Source organism: Microplitis mediator, chromosome 2 (genome assembly GCF_029852145.1).
Source record: "Microplitis mediator isolate UGA2020A chromosome 2, iyMicMedi2.1, whole genome shotgun sequence".
In the NCBI taxonomy this organism is placed as follows: domain Eukaryota; kingdom Metazoa; phylum Arthropoda; class Insecta; order Hymenoptera; family Braconidae; genus Microplitis; species Microplitis mediator.
In genome coordinates this window covers 12,655,569-12,676,017 of record NC_079970.1, presented here as the reverse complement: position 1 = coordinate 12,676,017, position 20,449 = coordinate 12,655,569, and the positions used below count along the sequence as shown (strand labels likewise).

The 20,449-nt window shown below is 31.5% G+C and overlaps 1 protein-coding gene across 5 annotated transcripts in view; it reads right to left on the bottom strand.

The window, feature by feature from the left end:
* Nucleotides 1–20,449, bottom strand: part of LOC130664099 (collagen alpha-1(XVIII) chain-like) — an 826,723-nt gene that overhangs the window by 783,188 nt on the left and 23,086 nt on the right. For all 5 annotated transcript variants that reach the window (XM_057463858.1, XM_057463861.1, XM_057463863.1 and 2 more), the window contains one exon: nt 3,113–3,189. In XM_057463858.1, coding sequence (XP_057319841.1) covers nt 3,113–3,189 — 77 coding nt within the window. The remainder of the gene's footprint in view (nt 1–3,112; nt 3,190–20,449) is intronic.

The window sequence follows — 20,449 nt, the reverse complement described above, 5'->3', positions numbered from 1 at the left end:
ATCGAACCGGATGGATTTTAAAATCCGACAAATATTGTACTAGACGAGCGATTACTACAGTTGCGTCGGATCGAATTTTAGATCAATATTTAAGGATTTTCAATTGAAATTTCAAATCCCTTACTGACTTTTCAACGCCTATAGCAGATTCCTGCAGTAAGGTTAATAGAATTTAGCAATCTCTGACTATTTCTTATTGACTTTTCGACGCAGATGCGGATTCCTGCAATAAAAATCAGTCTAGATTATTTAAGAAGTGCCCTATTGACTTTTCAACGCAGATGCGGATTCCTGCAATAGGGTTTAGGTTAAATATTATTAAAAATCCTCTTATTGACTTGTCAACGCCTAGGGCGGATTCCTGCAATAAGAGTGCACGAAATTTCGACGTTCGAATCTTCGCGGACCGTAAGTTTTAAGAACCGACTAGCCCTGAGCTATGGGTGCTCAGGCTTTTTATTAACTTTGCTTGGCGATTTGATGGGGAATTTATAATTATCATCATTGGTGGAAAGTGACGACAGTTTATTGTTTATTCGTTAAACTTATTGCAGTTGTCTTCCCACTATTCTTTGCCGCATAAAAAGGTGAAAAAGCTGACACTGCGTTTTTGCGCGCTTTGCAAAGAGGAGCTCAGTCATAATTATTTAAAATAATTATTAAAAATAAAAAAAAATTATTTGGACATAACAGGATTAAAAATCTTTAATCCTCAATAATCGTTTTTTAATCGTAAAATAATTAAACATCATTTGAGGATTAGAGACGATTCAATGTAAAAAGCCATGAGGACTATTACGATCAAATACGATCAACGATGATTAAATTTTTAATCGTTTTTAATCCTCACGAATCGTATTTTCTAATCAGGGTATGTACCTATGTACGAACGTATGTAGTTATTCTATAACTTTTGAACCGATCAACCGATTTAGACCTTTGAGGTGAAATTGGATCGGCTTGTTAATTTCTAAAATCGGATCATGTTTTTAAGAGAAATTGTTGTCGAAGAAAATTCAAAAAAATTTTTTTTTTTTTCAAATCAAGTCAAAATCGTTCAACGGAACGTAAACACAATAACTCAGTTTTACTATCGTTGTAGATACGTGTGATTGCAAACTACACTTACAGTGGTATTGCAGTATCACTTAGGATACGTTTATTTACGATGCTTAGATGAATTGAGCACAAAAATTTAAACTTCATGTATACGATCATATACAATGATATATTCACACATGGATTTTAGTTCCACGTACAAGTAAAAAGAATTTTATTCGTCTTCATACATGTTCATATCGGACCATATCTGATCTTACATGAGTTGGACATCATGAAAAAAAATTGTATGTTTTATCATATATTTTCATACCTGACCATATCTGAATTTATATGTGTTGAACGTCGTCCAAAGATCTTTCATGTCTCTTTATGTTTTGTCGAAATATAGTCACTCAGACTATTATTCGTCCTTCTTGTTTTTTATTATGAATAAATTGGGTGAGGTTAGATAATTAAATAATTCCACAATGTTTGGGGATGATGTGAAAGAACTTATTCCCCAGAGGAGGAAAGCTCAGTTTGACTGAAATAAAACCTTCGTTTTTAGATACACGATCGTGTAAATGTATGATGTAAGTGTGTTAGGGTGGCCCAAAAAAACCAACTATTTTTTTTTATTGACTCTCTTATGAAAATTTGTTAGTTTAAGATGTTTTAATAAGCCTCTCCAAAAATCAGCTCGATAAAAAATTTTCAAGAGGTCGCTCACGAATTTCGAAAATATAAAAAATGATCAAAATTCGGATTTTTTTGTTCTAAATTTCTTTTTTCTCGTGGCAGCTATAGTTTATACTTATGGAATCATGATTACGCTAAAAATTTCAGCCCAAAATTGAAATATTCAAACGTCGCTCAAGAATTTTTAATGTTTCCGAGTATTGTCTCTTGGATGTTTTCGAGCGACCCTTGAATGTTAATAATAAAGTTTCTCAATTTTTTTATCATCAAATTGTATCATACTGAATAAAAATACAACCTGCGAAATATAAATAATAAGTTATTTACATACTTTTTTTATTTTTTAATTCAATTTTTAGGTTTTTTGGCTTATTCATAACTTACCCAATTTTATTATTCAAGACTGTCCTTTATATGTTGGTTATGCAAAAGTTATATTTAAGTGGAATGACAATAATTGAGTGATAAAAAAATATAAAAACTAATTCAAAGTATTAATTACATATTATCAGTTAATATTCAAAATTCTTGAGCGCCGTTTAAATATTTAAATATTGGGCTGAAATTTTCAGCATAGTCATCATTTAATAGATATAAAATATTGCTGCCACGAGGAAGTAAAAATTTAGAAACAAAAAATCCCAATTCCAATCATTTTTAATATTCTCAAAATTCGTGAGCGACCTCTTGAAAATTTTTTATAGAGCTGATTTTTGGAGTAGCCTCTTAAAACATCTTAAACCAACAAATTTTCATAAGAGACTCGAAAAAAAAAAATACTTGATTTTTTTGGGCCACCCTAATGTGTGTATGCGTGTATGATAATTGCGCCTTGAGTTATGACGCAATAGGGGTGAGCTCAACCGCCTTATTAAATGTTAGTGTAGGAACTAACTTGGTTAATTTATTGCTAGTGTAGGAACTAGCTATTATGATATAGTTGTCACAATGACAATTATTCGCAACTAATAATTATTGATAGCAAGGCGAATGGCCGAGAGGCGCTGTGTTTAATGCGTATAAATTTAGCTAAGGTAACCGCGTTTGCAGACAGACTGTATCGGATGCAAGGCCCAGAGCTACTGATTTGTGCCAGCACGTGCTAGCTCAGCGTCTCTCCCACTCGACATTCCGCGCATGAGCCGTGGCCATCGTTATTAGATTTCGAGTCACGGAGTTCGGAGATCGAGCACAAGACCGTTGTTTTAGCATCGACACGAATGATGTATATGATCTAACCAGATCTGGTCAAAAAATTTTAACTATGACCTAATCTGATCTTTTTTTCTACAACAACGAATGCTTTTATGCTTAATATTAGCAACTTAATATAAACGTAAATATACGATTCAATTAATTAAAAAAATCAAACCTTTTTTCTCGTTAAGTATATCTGCATAAATATCCAAGGAACACAACGCCGTCGAAATCAACAGCAAGTTTCTGAAACTGATTAATTTATTATTTTTATTATTTTAATACTGCACTGAAGTAAATTGAAACCGAACGAAAAATGCGATAAGGAGAATTTTAACGCTGTTCATGATACTGGTCAAAGATTGTGTTGAAGAAAAGCAATAAACAAAAGTAAAACCCAAAATTATCGATTAACATGAAAAACGAGCTCCTACCCGTTCGGCATCTATGTCGGAAAAGTATCATTATAGTATCTAAAAAAAGATATCTATTACCGGTCAGTTAGTGTTGCCGAAATAGTAGCAACTATTCGATTTTTCACATTTGAATGTAATCGACTGAAGACAATCGATGGTGGCGATTAATCGTTTCTAAACAATCGATTATCAAAAAAATCGATTTTTTTTTCTTACAACTTTACAGTTGCAGAATCGATTGTGTAAAATCGATCTTATAATTTTTTTATTTAAAATAAAAAAAACGAAGATGTATTTAATTAATAATTTTTAACTTCCCGCTAAGAAAATCGACGATTTTCAGAAAATTTAGGAAGTTATTGGTTTCGGTCCGATTTGCAAAAACCGAATTTTTATAAGATTTTGACGTTTTGAGGTTCTAGGAAACTATCCTGACTAATTTCTCGATGATTTCCGAGTGTATGTATGTATGTATGTATGCATGTACGTACGTATATAAATATTCTGTAACTTTTGAACGAATGAGCCGATTTTAATCGCTAAGGTATCATTCGACGCGGCTAATTAATTTCTACGAGCTCAAAGAGCTCGAAAACAGCGGAAAGTTTTGGGGCTGGCCCGCAGCGTCAACCGATAGACAGATTTTTTATTATTATTGTCATCAACATTGATACTTTTTTACATCACTGTTTATGATTCTGGCAGCGTTTTTGTATGTGTACGATTACAAAAATGTACTCATACAAAAAACGTGTGAAAAATAGCGCTCTTTTTTCACGATTTTGGTATGCGTACACGGAAAAAAGAGCAGTTGAAAAATTACAGTTTCTACAGTAAAAATAGGCTTTCGCGGCAAAAATCTTTAAACATTAAAACTTAAACCGTAATTTTAGAAATTTGTTATAGTTATAAAACTAATACAATTTGAAGAAGTAAATTTCACAGTTTAAAATGTAATTTTAGTTAAATAAATCTTCAAAGTTGTAATGGGTGCACTTATTATATTAATTTGTGATTGTGGTCTCAATACAATAAGTGTCCCACACATGTGCAAAACTTAAGGTGTCTAGCAAACCTATCTAGCTGAACTCAGTATCTCCAGGTGAGGGTAAGCCCCTTACTGGATCACACAGTATTAAAATATGAAGAGAGAATTTCTTATACCTAACTTATTAGGAAGGTTGTGGTAGATTAAATTTATATGTTCAATTTAAATATAAAACAATGGCATTTATTTGACGAAGCCGCTTTACAGATAATTAATGAGATGAACAATAACCAAAATGACGGATGACACTGACTCGACTAATTTTATAAACAGCAATGTGACTCTACTGACTCTAATAAATTAACTCTACTACTTTAACAAATAACGACTCCTCAATTAATAAAATATTATTTAACAAATGAATAGTTAACCCGACAATAAGACAAACGAGCTCACTTACTCCAACAATCTCCAATCTTAACCAGTCCTTCTTATTCCAACTATCCTTTTCCTCCAAGACCAAAACCAGACCCAGTCCTTCCTTCCAAGTCCACCAAACCGTTCCAATCCTTTCCCATCGACCAGACCCAATCCACAATAATTATTATATAAATAACCGTTAAATAAACTTAATAAACTTAATTAAAGAAATAAGCTTCCACGAGCCGTGGGCTTATATGCTCTTGGCCCAATTTGAATGATGACTAGCAGCACGTGTAGTAGTAGTAGTAGTAGTATACTTGTGGAAACCAAGATGTTAGTGGTAGTTGATAGAAAGGCACGTCCGTCCACGGCGGTTGCTGCGAGCCAAGAGACCGATCGCTCGTCGTCTCTGGCCCTCGTACCTCTCCACTCAGGTTGGCCAACCCCTAAAACCAAAAGTCGGGACTCGACCGTAGCGACCCCGGCGCATCAGTGACTGTATTTTCTTCAGTTGTTGACAGTTGTTGAAGAAGGAGGGCGGATCTTTTGGCGCGAGTCGAAATTATATTTAAATTGTAATGTGGGAGCATTCCACCCCGTTACAAAGTATTCTTTACTTTTTATTTCGAATTCTTGCTTTATTTAAAAATTAATAGTTGATAAGTGAAACTGTAAAAATTAAGATTTATTGGTGATGTATTTTTTGTTTTCTGAAATGATTCCACTTATTTATTCATAATATAAAAATTACACTGTGAGTTATCAATTGTCGAGAATGATAAATGATCTGAGAAAAATCACAGCTCACACTGTAATTTTTGAATTCTATATCTTAAGAAGAACTCTACTATACGGAATAGTAATATTAACGATCGAAAATGTAATTTTAACTAAATTAATTTGTAAGAGAGTATTCACATATTGTAAATAAAAATTACAGTTTCGGATAGCAGCTTGTAAATTTTAGTCGGTAAGTTTTACAGTTAGAAATCGTTATTTTTCAATATTTAATATTTCGCTTTTTAGTACCTCATTCACGCTAAGGCAGTGACCATAAGTCGAATAGCGTCAGGGAGGCATCTTGCCCATAGCTCGAGTAACAAACGGCTACAAACAAGTTTGAACGTTTGTTTTGTGCTTCTGTTTTATAGATAGTTCTTTATTAGATGTGATTGCGTCAAGTCATAAATTTTATGTGATTATTTGAATTATTAAATAAAAGTTTATATCGATAAAATTGATTTTTATTTGGTGGTTTGGTGGTACTAGTCATCTACAATAGTTGATATTACTGATATATGTATGGATGAAGAAGCTCAATGTAAGAGGAAACTAAAAAATTATAGTAAGAAAAATTTGCCTTGTATTGTAGCTTTACAACATCAAGTACGTGAATAGTAATATTTTTCGTCATTTTGGGACAATATTTACGAACCGGACATGGGATTAGCTGATTCTGTCACAACTTCTATCGCAGGTTATGAATATTTATTAAAACAATTAAATCCGATAATAACTAATAAACAAAAATTATTGTACTATAGATATACAAATTTTTATTATATAGATTTAAGAGAAAAAAATAAATATTACTTTATGAAACTGTAAATTTTTTAATCTTAAACTATATAGTTATCATTATTTTAAATATCAAATTTCGAAAAAAAAGAATCTCTTTTGTCGAATGAAACTGTAAAGATTGTAGCTTATATATCATATTTTAGCGATTTCGAAGTATAAATTCAAGCAAAAAAAAATACTAATTACTATATGAAACTGTAACAATAAAATTTTTTTGTCTCAGGAAATAAAATTTGAAGAATTTGTAGGAAAAATTACAGTGTGAGATTGTAATTTTTAGAATACAATTTAAAGTTATAAAATCTGTTTACTATAGAGAACTGGACAATATCGAGTGTAAAACTGTAATATTTGTTATGCCTGTATAAAAGTATAATTTTTACAGTTTCAAAGTCGCAGCGCTTTACTACTATACGAAACTGTAATAATTACTCAGATATGAGTTCAATTTTTCAATTGCTCTTTTTTCCGTGTACGATTACAAAAATGTACCCGTACAAAAAACGTGTCAAAAATAGCGCCCTTTTTTCTCCCACGATATCTCACGAACGAATTAACCGATTTTGATGGTTGAGGCGGCAATTGACGTATTCTATTGAGTTCTAGAGCTGATAAGATTTTGGAATTTTTTAGTTGAGTTGTTTCAAAGATATTCGCGAAAAACCGTTTCTTACTATTTCTTTCTCCCGCGATAACTCTCGAACGAATTATCCGATTGAGATGGCTAAGGCGGCAATCGACGCGTTTTATTAAGTTCTAGAGCTGATTATGTTTTGAAGTTGATCGTTTAAGTTGTTTCTGAGAAATCAATAAAAAACTAAAAAAAATTGTTATTTTCGTAATTCACTAATATCTTCGAGTCTACTCGATAAAATGATGTGAAATTTTTAGAAAAGTTGATGGCCAACAAGCTCTTTCGATTTTCACCTTAACCATCCAAATCGGTTGATTAGTTAAAAAGTTATAGACTGGTCACACACATACACACACACACACACACACACACACACACACACACACACACACACACACACTCGGACATCATTCTGAAAATAGTCAGAATAGCTTCTTAGGACCTCAAAACGTTGACATCTGATGAAATTTCGATTTTCGTAAATCGGGGTGAAAACAATAACTTCCCGAATTTTTCGAAAATCGTCGATTTTCTTAGCGGGAAGTTAAAAAATCGCGTTTTTTTTTGTTTTTCGCGAATATTTCGGAAACTATCGAATCGATTAATTCCAAAATCTATGTAGCTCTAGAACTTGATAAAATCATTCGATTGCTGCCAAGAACGTCCCAATCAGATAATTCGTTCAATAGATATCGTTGGAATAATAAATGTAAAATCTATATCTGCTTTTTTTATTAAAAAACATCATAAGTACTGAACAAAATTACTCAAAACTAATATGTTCATCTTTATATAAGTCATTGGAAGTGACTGCCTAAAAATCGTCATGTTCGCTCGTATCACGATATACTTACACGATATAGATACAACGTATCACGTAAATGCTTATTTTTGAGCTAATTATTGAACATAATTGTGAATAAATATATAATAAACGCTCATTCATTAATTATTTTGGATTTTAAATTTTTAAACTTTAACATAAAACGTAACCCTTTTGAGCTTGAAAGGCTCACAAAAAAGGGAAAAAGGTATTTTTGAGCTCAAAAATGTATTTATACTCATGTATGTATTTATACTCCAAGAGCTCGAAAACAACGGAAAGTTTGGGGGCTGGCCTGCAGGGCCAACCGATGCCCAGATTTTTTTTGTGAAATATCGATTATTTTATCGTAACTTTAAAGCTGTAGAATCGTTTAAATAGAAATCGATTGTTAAAATCAGTCATTTTTTTATTTTTAAATAGCGAAAATTTTGATCTATAAAATTATTAATGGCCTATCTAACTTTAATCATTTCGCTTAAGCTGTTCATTATTTATTTAGCTATGTATTAGTCAAATAATTTTTATAATAGTTGAGTTAATAACTTTGAAAAATAAAATTTTTTTTTAATTAATTTCCCTCACAAATTTGAATCACGGTGGAAACACGGTGGGTTTGTTCCATTTTACCACTGTGATTACGCGGTGTATCCACCGTGATACCACGGTGGCTTGACCACTGTGTATACACGGTGTTTCCACTGTGATTACGTGGTGGATACACCGTGGAACCACGGTGGTGAAATAGCACAAAGCCACCGTGGAATCACAGTGGATGCACCGCGTAATCACAGTGGAAACACCGTGTATACACAGTGGTCAAGCCACCGTGGAATCACGGTGGATACACCGCGTAATCACAGTAGATACACTGTGTATACCCGGTGGTGAAATGGAACAAACCCACCGTGTAACCACGGTGGATCCACGGTGCTTACGCTTCCACGGTGTTTCCACCGTGATTCAAATCTGCGAGGGTTCACAAAAAATCGATGCTTAAAACGACAAAAAAAATATAAATCCAAGTAAAACGTAAAAAAATTCTTGTTTTATCTCGTTTTTCGGAATTTTGTTTTTTTTTTCTTTCCTTACATTTACTGGGTAATCGGAAAAAATAGACCCGGAAAAAATAGATCCGGAAAAAATAGACCCGGAAAAAATAGATCCGGACAAAATAGACCCGGAAAAAATAGACCCGGAAAAAATAGATCCGGAAAAAATAGACCCGGAAAAAATAGATCCGGACAAAATAGACCCGGAAAAAATAGACCCGGAAAAAATAGCCCCGGATCAAATAGGCTTGGAAAATCGATTTTTCAACTGTTTAACGATCTTGTTAATTTTTTCCGTGGAAAAAAGGTATTCCAAGGGGGTCCAGGGGCAAAGCCCCGGTGGGGGTTGGGGGGCGAAGCCCCCCAGATGAAAATAAAACTTTTTATTATTTTGTGAACGCAACAGCATGAACTACCCTATATTTTCCGGGGCCATTTTTTCGGATTACCTGATCTACCATTATCTAACTTTTGGAGGATGTATTTTTATTAAAAAAAAAAAAAAAAAATCACGGATCTATTATTATTATTATTACACTGTAAAAAGAGCGGTGTTAAAAATGGACTCATTTTAACTCCGCCCGGTGTTAAAATAAAATTACACCGGTGTTGAAAATACCGGTGTTAAATCGGGGTAGCCGGTGTAAAAGCGGAGTAAAATCGGTGTAAAAGCGTGGTAACCGGTGTAAAAACGGAGTAATATCGGTGTAAAAGCGGGGTAAACTGCGTCCGCTTGGAGTATTAACTTTAAAGATTATAAAACACAAAAAATGCCAGTTCTATATGAAAATTAATAAAAAATATCATTTTTTAACAAGCATAGTGATCGAGTAAGTAAAAATATTCACAAAGTAAAATATTTTAACACCGGTAAAGAATATCTACACCGGCGGCGGCGTTACTTTAACACCGGTCTAGAATATTTACACCGGTGGCGGTGTGATTTTAAGACCGGTACAGAATATTTACACCGATGGCGGCGTTATTTTCACACCGCTTCCGGGGGTAAATTTAACACCGATAATTTTGACACCTACACCGGGTCTATTTTTTCCGAGTCTATTTTTTCCGGGGCTATTTTTTCCGGGTCTATTTTTTCCGGATCTATTTTTTCCGGATCTATTTTTTCCGGATCTATTTTTTCCGGATCTTTTTTTTCCAAGTCTATTTTTTCCGGTCTATTTTTTCCGAGTCTATTTTTTCCGGGATCCCATTTACTGAATAACTAACGCAAAAATAAAAGAAAATCCGAAAAAAATTTTTTTTTCATTTTGGTAATGATTACACAAATTAAGGAACAAAACTTCTTCCTTTTATTGTTTTATAAAACTTTGAGCAATCAGCCCGGACAAACGGTTCAATGGATCGATTTGAAAATTTCCAGAGCTTTCCGGGGTACATGAAGCTGTAGAATCACCTGGCAACATTTCCCTCTCCGTTAATATTCTTAAAGCAGCGGTTGATTAACTAAAAAACCATAAAAAGTCAATTTTTCGTAGGTTTTTCAAATTGATATTAAGGTAGTTCAATCGCGACACTCGTAGCCAAAAGTATAGCGTAACCCTAACTACAAAAAGTTAGAGATACTCGATGCCAGAATATTTTATTTTTGGAAAAGTCTGTATCCAATACATTTTAGTTTTAAATCTACCGATACTAATACAATCACACTGATGAGTATAATAAATGTGGCAACGCCGCAAATATTCATATCGAATGGTCTATAGATTTAACGTATAGGTAGTAATATTAATATATTGTGATTTAAATGTACATACAGTTTGTTATTGTTGACAATCACATGTGATTGCATTTTTGGTTAAGCTAAACATAAATCCAAGAATGCCTTTCAATTAAGTATCCAAAAAAAATTAATGCTTTCTTAGATAAAAAATCAAGAGATAGCGTAATTTATTTCTTCATTCCCTATGCACTGTGATTACTTTGTGTAACGTATAGTTTGTAATAAAGAATTGGGGATTATTTATTCATTTATTGTTGAAAAAAATTTATTGAATGGTTGATTTGAAAATAAATTTTATGATATTATTTTATTACATGCAGCAATGTTGATAAAGTAATATGTATTCTAACTCTTAAGTTACTTATTATAAAAACAAATATGAAAATTTGTTTATTTGTTTTAATTTTTCTGAATGACAATAACCTCATATTAATTTTTCATGATAGCGAAAGTAGTAGACATTAAATAATGTTTTTTTTTTTTTTTAGAGAGATAAATAAAATTTTTGGAGGAAAAAAAAATCATATCAAAAAGATATTTTTGCATATTTTAATTATTTTTTCCTACTTACTAGTAATTATTAGCTTATAATGATTACAAAATTGCCGGATGTCTGCTACTTTCGGTATCATAATCTTTTAGGACTGTAAAGCTATCGGAAAAGCCTTCATTAATGTAAGTTAATATCAAAAATGAATTTTTTTTGTTTATTTAATATCATTGAATTAATGTTTAATACTCATAAAAATTATTTCAAAAAATTTTAAAATAAGTTTTCAACCTACAGTACATTCATGTTCACAAATTAACCTAACAAACTGACACTTGAAATTCCGCGCGTTAAGTATGACGACTGCAACGTTGCCAAGTTCTGATCACTGTATCCCACCACACGTCAAGTGTTTTAATATTATTTATATTTCAAAAATCAATACTTTTTAAACAAATCGGTCAAAAAATTCAGAGTTTTTGAAAAAAATTATAATTTTTTTATTCACCAGTGCATAAGTTTTTCAAAAAAATGGTAAGAACCGTTTTCAAGATATTCAGGAAACTTTACGTTTTTTTATACTTGGTAGATCTCCAGCATGTTAACAATGCACTTTTCGATTGTTAATATCTCGTATTAAAATCGGTGAAAAAATTTCGGTTTTTTTTTCCTTAAATATTAGACATTTATTAATATCATGTCTTAATTTCATTGCATTTCTAAGTAAAGTCGTGTTGCGAGTGAACCACCTTAAGGATGAAAAAAAAATTTTTGTTCTTTACCCCCTGACAAGCACACATCTAAACGGTATACCTCTTTAGGCATTGGAGGTGAAACTTACCCAACATATTTTATTTTCAAATATCTTGGTCCCTAATAAAGTGTAACAGGGTGAATTAGAATTCCCTGTGGAATTAAATATTTGAATTTGAATTTCGTTTCCCGCCGGTAGCCGGCCAACGACCTCGTAAGTTGCGAGTTAGTAACGCGACTAGTCACTGGGTGTCACACGATTACCGAGACCCGAATATTTGCCACTCCCCTAGACTAAGTTTCCGGGAGTGAACCGAAAATGGTGGAACGTGATATAAAATGTGTCAATGGAACGACCCGAGTCGAAATCTAAGTTCCGTTTTCGTTGTAATTTTTCCTCGACTTAATTCCAGAAAAATGTACAATCAAAACAGACCTTGTGCTATTGGGTACTGTATGAACGTACGTTAGGTTTAGTTGTAACTTGAGGAGTTTTGTCCCAATATAACAAGTTTACAACGAAACCAGACGTTGAATAATCATAATATTAAATATAATAATAACAATGTTAACATTATTTCAGTTCTGAGGGCGCGGGTTCGAATCCCACTCAGACCCATTATTTATTCATTTATTTTTTTTTTAAATGATATTACTACTAATAGTAATAACAATAAAAATAATTATTATTTATTATAAAAAAAATAAAGAAGCTAAAAACACTTCAACATGTTAGAAGTAACCCCACTTTATAATTATACAATCATAATTATTACCAAATTATAAATACATGATAAAGTAATTAAATTTGACTCAAATACAAAAAAAATTTTTCACGTAGAACTTTTTTTATTCTGAAGTTCGAGGAACTTCTGGAGGTAGGATGTGAAAGAGGCAGAATATCTATCAGATTCTATGAATTACTACACCTATGCTATTAACCAAATTAAGATTACCGTAGAAAGAAATAATCGACGAAAAATCGCAACTCCCGGGATTCGAACCTATCACCTAACGCTCGCCAGTCTTATACGCTAACCGCAACGCTACGCAACCGATATGCAACCGAGAACTTTAGTAAGTTCATATAACCGAGTTGTAAGCCACGCCTCTACAATGAACAGTCCATTGGGTTAAATATTGAAGGGAGAGGAGATAAAAACTCACGATCACATGTGAAATTATTATGTACACACTGTAAATAAGCGGGAGCGAATTTAGAGTAAATTTTTACCCCCATCACTCGGAGTATGAGATGTGTAAAAAAAAAAATTGAATGAAATTAAATTAATAACATAAAAGGTGAATAGAAAAATTCATGATTAAAAAAAAAACGAATTTTATTAAATAAAAATAAAATAAAAATAATAATTAAAAATAAAATGAGCGATTGAGGTGTGCACTTTTGGATTTTCCAACTTTTTTTATTTTCAGTATTCCGTATAGTAATTACAAATATTATCACGATTATTGAATTAGGAAGAATCTTATACAATAATATTATTAATATTAGTTATAACGAGCAACCCGCAGTCACTACGTGGCTGTCCAAATATCGCTACTAAATTTATAAAATACGTAGAATAAAAAGATTTCTTGCTGCAAAAAATTTTAATTTGCACCAAGAAATTTTATGGATTATTAATTAAATACAAACATTGTCTTGGGTAGAAAAAAGATTTTTTTAGTGAAGAAATAATTCCTTGCACCAAGTAGTTTTTTCTAGTTTTAAATAAATTTTTGTTTCCAATTCATAATGCAAAAAATTTTTTGGGGCAAGTAAAAATTTTCTTTAGGCGAGTAAAAATTTTTTGTGTCAATGAATCCTTTTTTTTTCTATGCACACTTTTTTGGCTTTGAGAAGCTTCCTAAAACCAAAAGGGAGTATAAAAATCTGTCATTTTAGAATGAGTAACGCGATATAAATAATATAGCTATATATTCAATGACATTCAGTGTCATTCAATGACATTCAGTGACAAAAAGAGTTTAAACTATGAAAAGGCACGAATTCAAGTCAATACCTATCTAATGATACCAATTGCAATAGCATTAACTAATTCTATCATATAGATATTGCGGGAACAAAATTTTCCTTATTCTTTTAATAATATAGATTATAATTATAATTGTTTTATTATTATTATAATATCTTATTATTATTTTAATATATTATAAATTAATGGTTTATTAATCATTACAATTATGATGATTATTATCATGATTATTATTATTATTATTTTTAAAAATTGACTCCAAGTGAGACTCGAACCCGCATCCGTAGATTTCAAAGACTATTTGCACAATCATTATTATTATTATCCTTACTATAATAATAATAATAATAATAATAATAATAATAATAATAATAATGATTATTATTATTACTATTCTACGTCTGGTTTCGTTGTAAAAAATGTTGTAGAAATAATAACAATAAAAATAATGTGGGTAATGTTTACAATCAAAACAGCATTTTGTAGGTCTGGTTTGGTTGTACTTTTAGTCCGCGTCATCTTATACGATCAAAACAGGCGTTTGGAGAAGCTGTCACGTAACCATTCAAATTAATTAATAATTAATTAGTTATAAGTTATAAAAATAGTGCTCAAGTTCAAATTTGAATGGTTGCGCGGGCATTTCGTCGCCATGCCGGTGAGACAGCGTTTACTCGCGCATGCGCGCGGTATGATTGAGAGCACGTGTGTGCAAAAATTTTAATTTTTAATTTAAAAATAATTACATTTATTATTTATTGTTTATATGGGAATATTTATTATTTGGCGTTATCCAGGGGGACATAATGTGTGATCACATTATGCCCCAATTATTATTTTTATTTTATTTCGATTTAGTTTCATGTCCAGGTATCGGAGAAATGAAAATACTCACCATAGAGGAGGGGAAAAATCGATATTTTCCCCTACCATATCGACGGATAACGTACAGTGTTAAATAATTATTATTTAATTATATATGTATTTTACAACCATTATTTTGGGGTAGATAAATACCATATATATATTCAATTATTATGTATCATTCAGGTGGGGTAAAATTGTCTTTATAATTTAGTTAATAAATTCAAAGGTCCGGGGCTAAGTAACAATGATAATAATAATTAAGGGCGATTGTTGCGCCACGTGGGTGGCCAACAAGTGGCGGGCCCATAAAGTACTCAGAAAGGTACGGTGAGTGCGATAGAGTGGACGCTGTCATATCAGTTAAAATTTTAATATACGTCGTAATTACGCTTTTCTGTTCATCAACAATTAAATAAGTGAACTGAATCGATTGTCAAATAAATTCGCCGGGCGATTATTTCTAGTGTCTCTAAGTCTAGGATCAGCTGGAAATTATTTTGAGTAAGTACTCTTGCATTGTCCTCCAACGCATTGTTACTTGTAACCCCCCCCCCCCCCCCCGGGATTGTTGGAATTCGCGAGTCGAATAATTCGACAGATTGTACATTTTACTACCCCTGAATGATACATTTTCAGATATAAAGGGGATTGAGGATAATTAAATAATTATATTTTGCTTAATTTATAACTTAATATTGGAAGTTGCGCGTTTGAGGTAGGTCGAAATATCGATATATCGATAGCTACCTATATCTATAGCTATAGCTATAGCTATACACCGGCTAAGAAAAATTCCTGAGCCGGCGACGTAATAATTCAGAGGAGAAATTCCTGAGCCAATAATAATAATTATAGATTGGAATTATTATTATTACTATTTGTTGTATTATTTATTATAGTTATTATTATTATTATTTAATTGATTAATCGCGATTAACTATTATTTATATTTTTCTTTTTTGTTTACCCCAGTGGACAAATAATTGATATTATAATTTTTGTATTTATAAATAATTACAAACAGAGAGATAATTATTTATTTAACATAATGTATGTAATGATTTTTTTCGGAAATTTATATTAAAAGTGAGTGTGTGCCGTATCTTTCTCCCCCTATAAAGTGTAAAGGGGAACCCAAGGTTCGAGGTGTCGATACATTTTTATTTATGTTAATTAATCTTGAGGGATTGTTAATTAATTAAGTGAATTATCGGTAGTTATTTATGTTTCATTATTAATTTGAATATTGGATTTAAATTCAGAATTTCTTTGCATTGTATAGATTCAGCCCCAGGGGTTTACTAAAGATTATAAGTTGTAATCACTGAAATATTGTATCAAAGAATTTTTGACAATTTTTATAAATAATTGTATCCAACAATCCTCGGGGGAAACACTCTATATTTTTTTTTCCTGGGTCTTTTCCTGCTATATTTAATTTAATTTATTATTTATATATGTTTTTTTTCACCTGTGCTTATCTTCTTTCTCTGATTATTTCTTATTTTTTATTATTTCATTCGAGTTATCCGCTTTGTCACGAGTCACTTGCTCGGATCTTCCTCGTAATTTTCCCCCTGAATAATTTTTGTCCGTTTTTGGGAAAACGGTCTGGCGCCTGCGTGCACTAGCCCAGCCTGAGGAGCTGGTTCAGGCACAACAAGTAATCAGTTTTTTTTTTTATTTAATTATCGTTTGAATTTATTATCTGTTTTAATTTGATAAAGATATTGGAAATCGTTTATTATTACTAATCTATCATGCGTGGGCGACCGCATACGCTATATTCGACTGATCCGCGTCTCCGTCGCGGATTTTCAGGCTAGATATACGTTATAAAGCGGCAAATTGAACTACAAAGGATTTGAATCCTTTTACCATTAAAACAGAACTCGAATTTCGACTCGGGGAGGAATGGACAGAGCGTCAGACACCCAACAGGATCAGACGTAGAAAACAAAAGGTTATCTATTAAATTGACAATACAATCTTATAATTGTTGGCGAAGAGGAAGAGAGACGACGAGGAAAACCGGACAACGGAAACCCTGGAAATTTGAAAGAAAACATCGACAATCGATCGCAGCCCGGAGCAGAAAATCACTAAAAGTTCCAAGGACTGCTAAAAAAAACTAAAGGTAAATTATAATTAAAAGGCCTTTGATTAAATCATTAATCTGGCTAATTAATTATAATATATTACTTAATATCTTTCCATTGATCTCGCGTAAAGAAACGGATAGTTCAGGCTCTCCAGCCGTTTAATCTCGTGTTCTCGAAAGTTCCGTCGCATCTCGTTTTGCCGCCGTTAAGTGTTCGAAACTCTGTAATATTTATTTAAGGCTCTACAGCCGGAATAAAATGAAGTTGTCGCGAAAATAATCCGGTAAATAAAATTTATTATTAATTTATTTATTTATTCCAGGCTCTTCGGCCGTTATAGATTAATTTATTACTGTGTCTTAAAATTAATTCAGGCTGGAATTTATTCCGTCAGCCGCATTAATTCCTAAGTAAGAAATTCGATCAATTTACTCGAATAACGTCAGTAAAATTTAGGACCCGCGTGACGCCAACTCACTGGCCGAATTTCTAGTCAAACCGTAATCAAATTCTAGTCATTATGTGATTACAAAATAAATTTTAAGTAATTCAAGTAAAATATCTAAATATAAATAAAAGACGCTGCAGTTGGTGATAAATTAGTCATTGAGTAAAATTGAGAAAGGGATTATTTTGTGAGTGAATTAAATTTAATTGTGGAAATTATTAGTGAGAAAATTATAAATTAAAAGTTATTAATAAATATTTATTGTGGCGAATTGAATAGTAAAATTTTTATGCGTGGAAAAATTAATTAATTAATGAATAAATCGAAAATAAGGTGAATGATTAAATGACAAATTAAAGTGGAAATTTATAAGTGGTAAAATAAATTAATTAATAAATATTAAACAAAAATTAATTAATTAATTGAAAATTGGAATTATAAAATTAAAGTGGAAAATTTACTGAGTAATGTTAAAAATAGAGTTAATTAATTAGTAGAGTCAATTTGGAGTAAGTAAAACTGTGTCTGTGATTTAGGTCCGGTGGAAAAATTAAGGTACATCTAGGGGATGTTTAGTTTTAATAAGATTTAACGTCTAGGGGACGATTTTAATGGTAAAATTAAGGTCAATGTCCAGGGTACAGATTATTAAGGTTTAACGTCCAGGGGACGGTATTTTAACGTGGGTGTGTGTGTGTGGAAAACTTCCAGGGGACGATATTTAGTTTTGTCATGTGTACACTGATAGAAGGATTTAGTTGTATTTAATAAGATTTGGTTGTATTTACTAAATGATTTAGTAACGAACCTTGCAATACTAAATATTTGGTTACAGGTACCAAATCATTTAGTAAAGCTCATTTATTTCCACCAAATAAATATTTAGTAGTATTTAAGAAATGATTTATTGGGGCACAATAAATCATTTATTAGGATTAAAGAACTAATTCTTTTAACTTATTTTAGCGCATAACCTAATTGTTCCACTTAAAATAAATTAAAATGATAATAATAAATAATTTTAAGTAAAAATATACAGTATTATAAAGAAAATAACCTCATTTTGTTATAATTTTTTATTTAAGATAAATAACAAATTTTTAGTTAAAAAAATTTTAATTATACAAATAACACACATACTTTTAAAATACATAAGTTAAAAATTTTAAATTAAACTCCGATGAGAAATGAAATATAAGAGCCATTTAGTAGTAAATAAGTTTGTAACGGTTTGATATATTTTTATTTTGTCTACACGGAGAAAAAAATATCGCCAGATTAAGTATACGTATCGCTATTCTGGCTATACGCTGTATAGTCATCTTACTTAACGATATGCCGTATAGCCAATTCAGCTATACAGAGTATCCTCACAGTGGATCGTCAAAATGACGATCCGTATCCTTATTTTAGGCATTTTATGAATCGCTGACATGACTATTGCGCAAACTCTGTATTTGGGCATCCGGCAAACGAGAACGATGATACGTATAGCCAATTTAGCTATACGGATCCTCACGCTGGCAATACAGATACTTATATCAACGAAACTACATATCGTTACAAATGCTATTCGTCGTATTGTTAAATTAATAAATGAATACTTAACCTAACCCAAAAACGTATCTTTACTTTAACGATACTATAGATTATTAAATTAATATGAGAGTATTCCTAAATTAGGTTTACGAATCATTATTCTGACGATACGTCATTTGAGGATACATTGGATAGTCATTCTGGCGATATTTTTTTCTCCGTGTATATATTAAAAATACTATATGTTAAAAATAAAGATTTTAAGAGCTCCTCCATAATTTGAAATAATTCAGTTGAAATCAATTGAAAATTAATGTTTTTAAAATCACTAAATTGATTTGGAAATCACAACACTAACTCCGATTGAGATGAAACGCACTATACTGTGAAAGTGGTGATATATCCACACACATACGCTACACTGATATTTCCTACAAATACATACATAGTTTTCAATCCCAAACAAGCCATCTACCGACAAAACTTACCAAAAAAATATTTAGTACCGATTACCAAATATTTAGTTGGTGGAAACAAATATTTATTTTACCATAATAAGATTTAATTGAGATAAAAAAATGATTTATTAAATTATAATAAATTATATTGATGGGCACAAAATATTTTGTTCTCCCAAATAAGTGACTCAAAATTTTGTTACTAAATCTATTTAGTACTCAGTATTAAATCCTTCTATCAGTGTAAAACGTCCAGGGCACGATATTTCGTTTTGTCATGAGAAAAACGTCCAGGGGACGATATTTAGTATGTCATAAGTAACCGTCTGGGAGACGAGATTAGTTTGTCATAAGTAACCGTCCGGGAGACAAGATATTAGTTTGTCATAAGGTTATTAATTTTTAATAAAAGGGTAAATAAATAAAAGCAAGGTACTTAATTGATAAGAAATTGAAATTAAAGTTTGAATTGAATTATTGCAGCCTGTTCATTATTCCTTTCCTCTCTCACAAAAATATAAAATTTACAAACGACCCTGATTTTCTAAATAAAATCAACTTAACATCCGGTTCTGGAAGGCCGAGTCCATCTTTCAGTGGCGCCCTATTATTTATTAATATTAAACGCCAATCGGCTATATACAACTAGTTACAAATATATAGTAATAATTATAAGGAAAACTATTAATTAAGAGGCAAAACAAATACAATTATAAATTCAACTTGGACTTTTTGACTGATGAAAGAAAAAACTTTGTTAATTATTCAAGAGATTTTTAATATTTGAGTTAAATACTGATATACCAAAAAAAGATCCACCAGAGATCCACCATAAAAATCGATGTCTGAATTGAACTCGTTGGCTTGGTTAGCTATTCTATTGTACGGTCCATCAATTACGTAGTTTTTGTTAGATGTTAGCGTATTAATTATTCGATTGCTCCTGAGACATGGTTTATTACAGACTATACCAAAGCTTCCTAGTATATCAGGCGAATCAATCAATCCATTAATGATTTTATAGAAGAAGGTCAGGTCGGTTATATGTCTTCGATTGGATAGATTATTGATTTTAAACATCAAGCACAATTCTTCAGTGCTGTAGGCAGGGTCCTTAGGCCTGATAAAGTAGTATAGAGACTTGAGAAATTTACGTTGCAGCGAATCCACTCTGTTGCTAAGTATACTAGTAAAAGG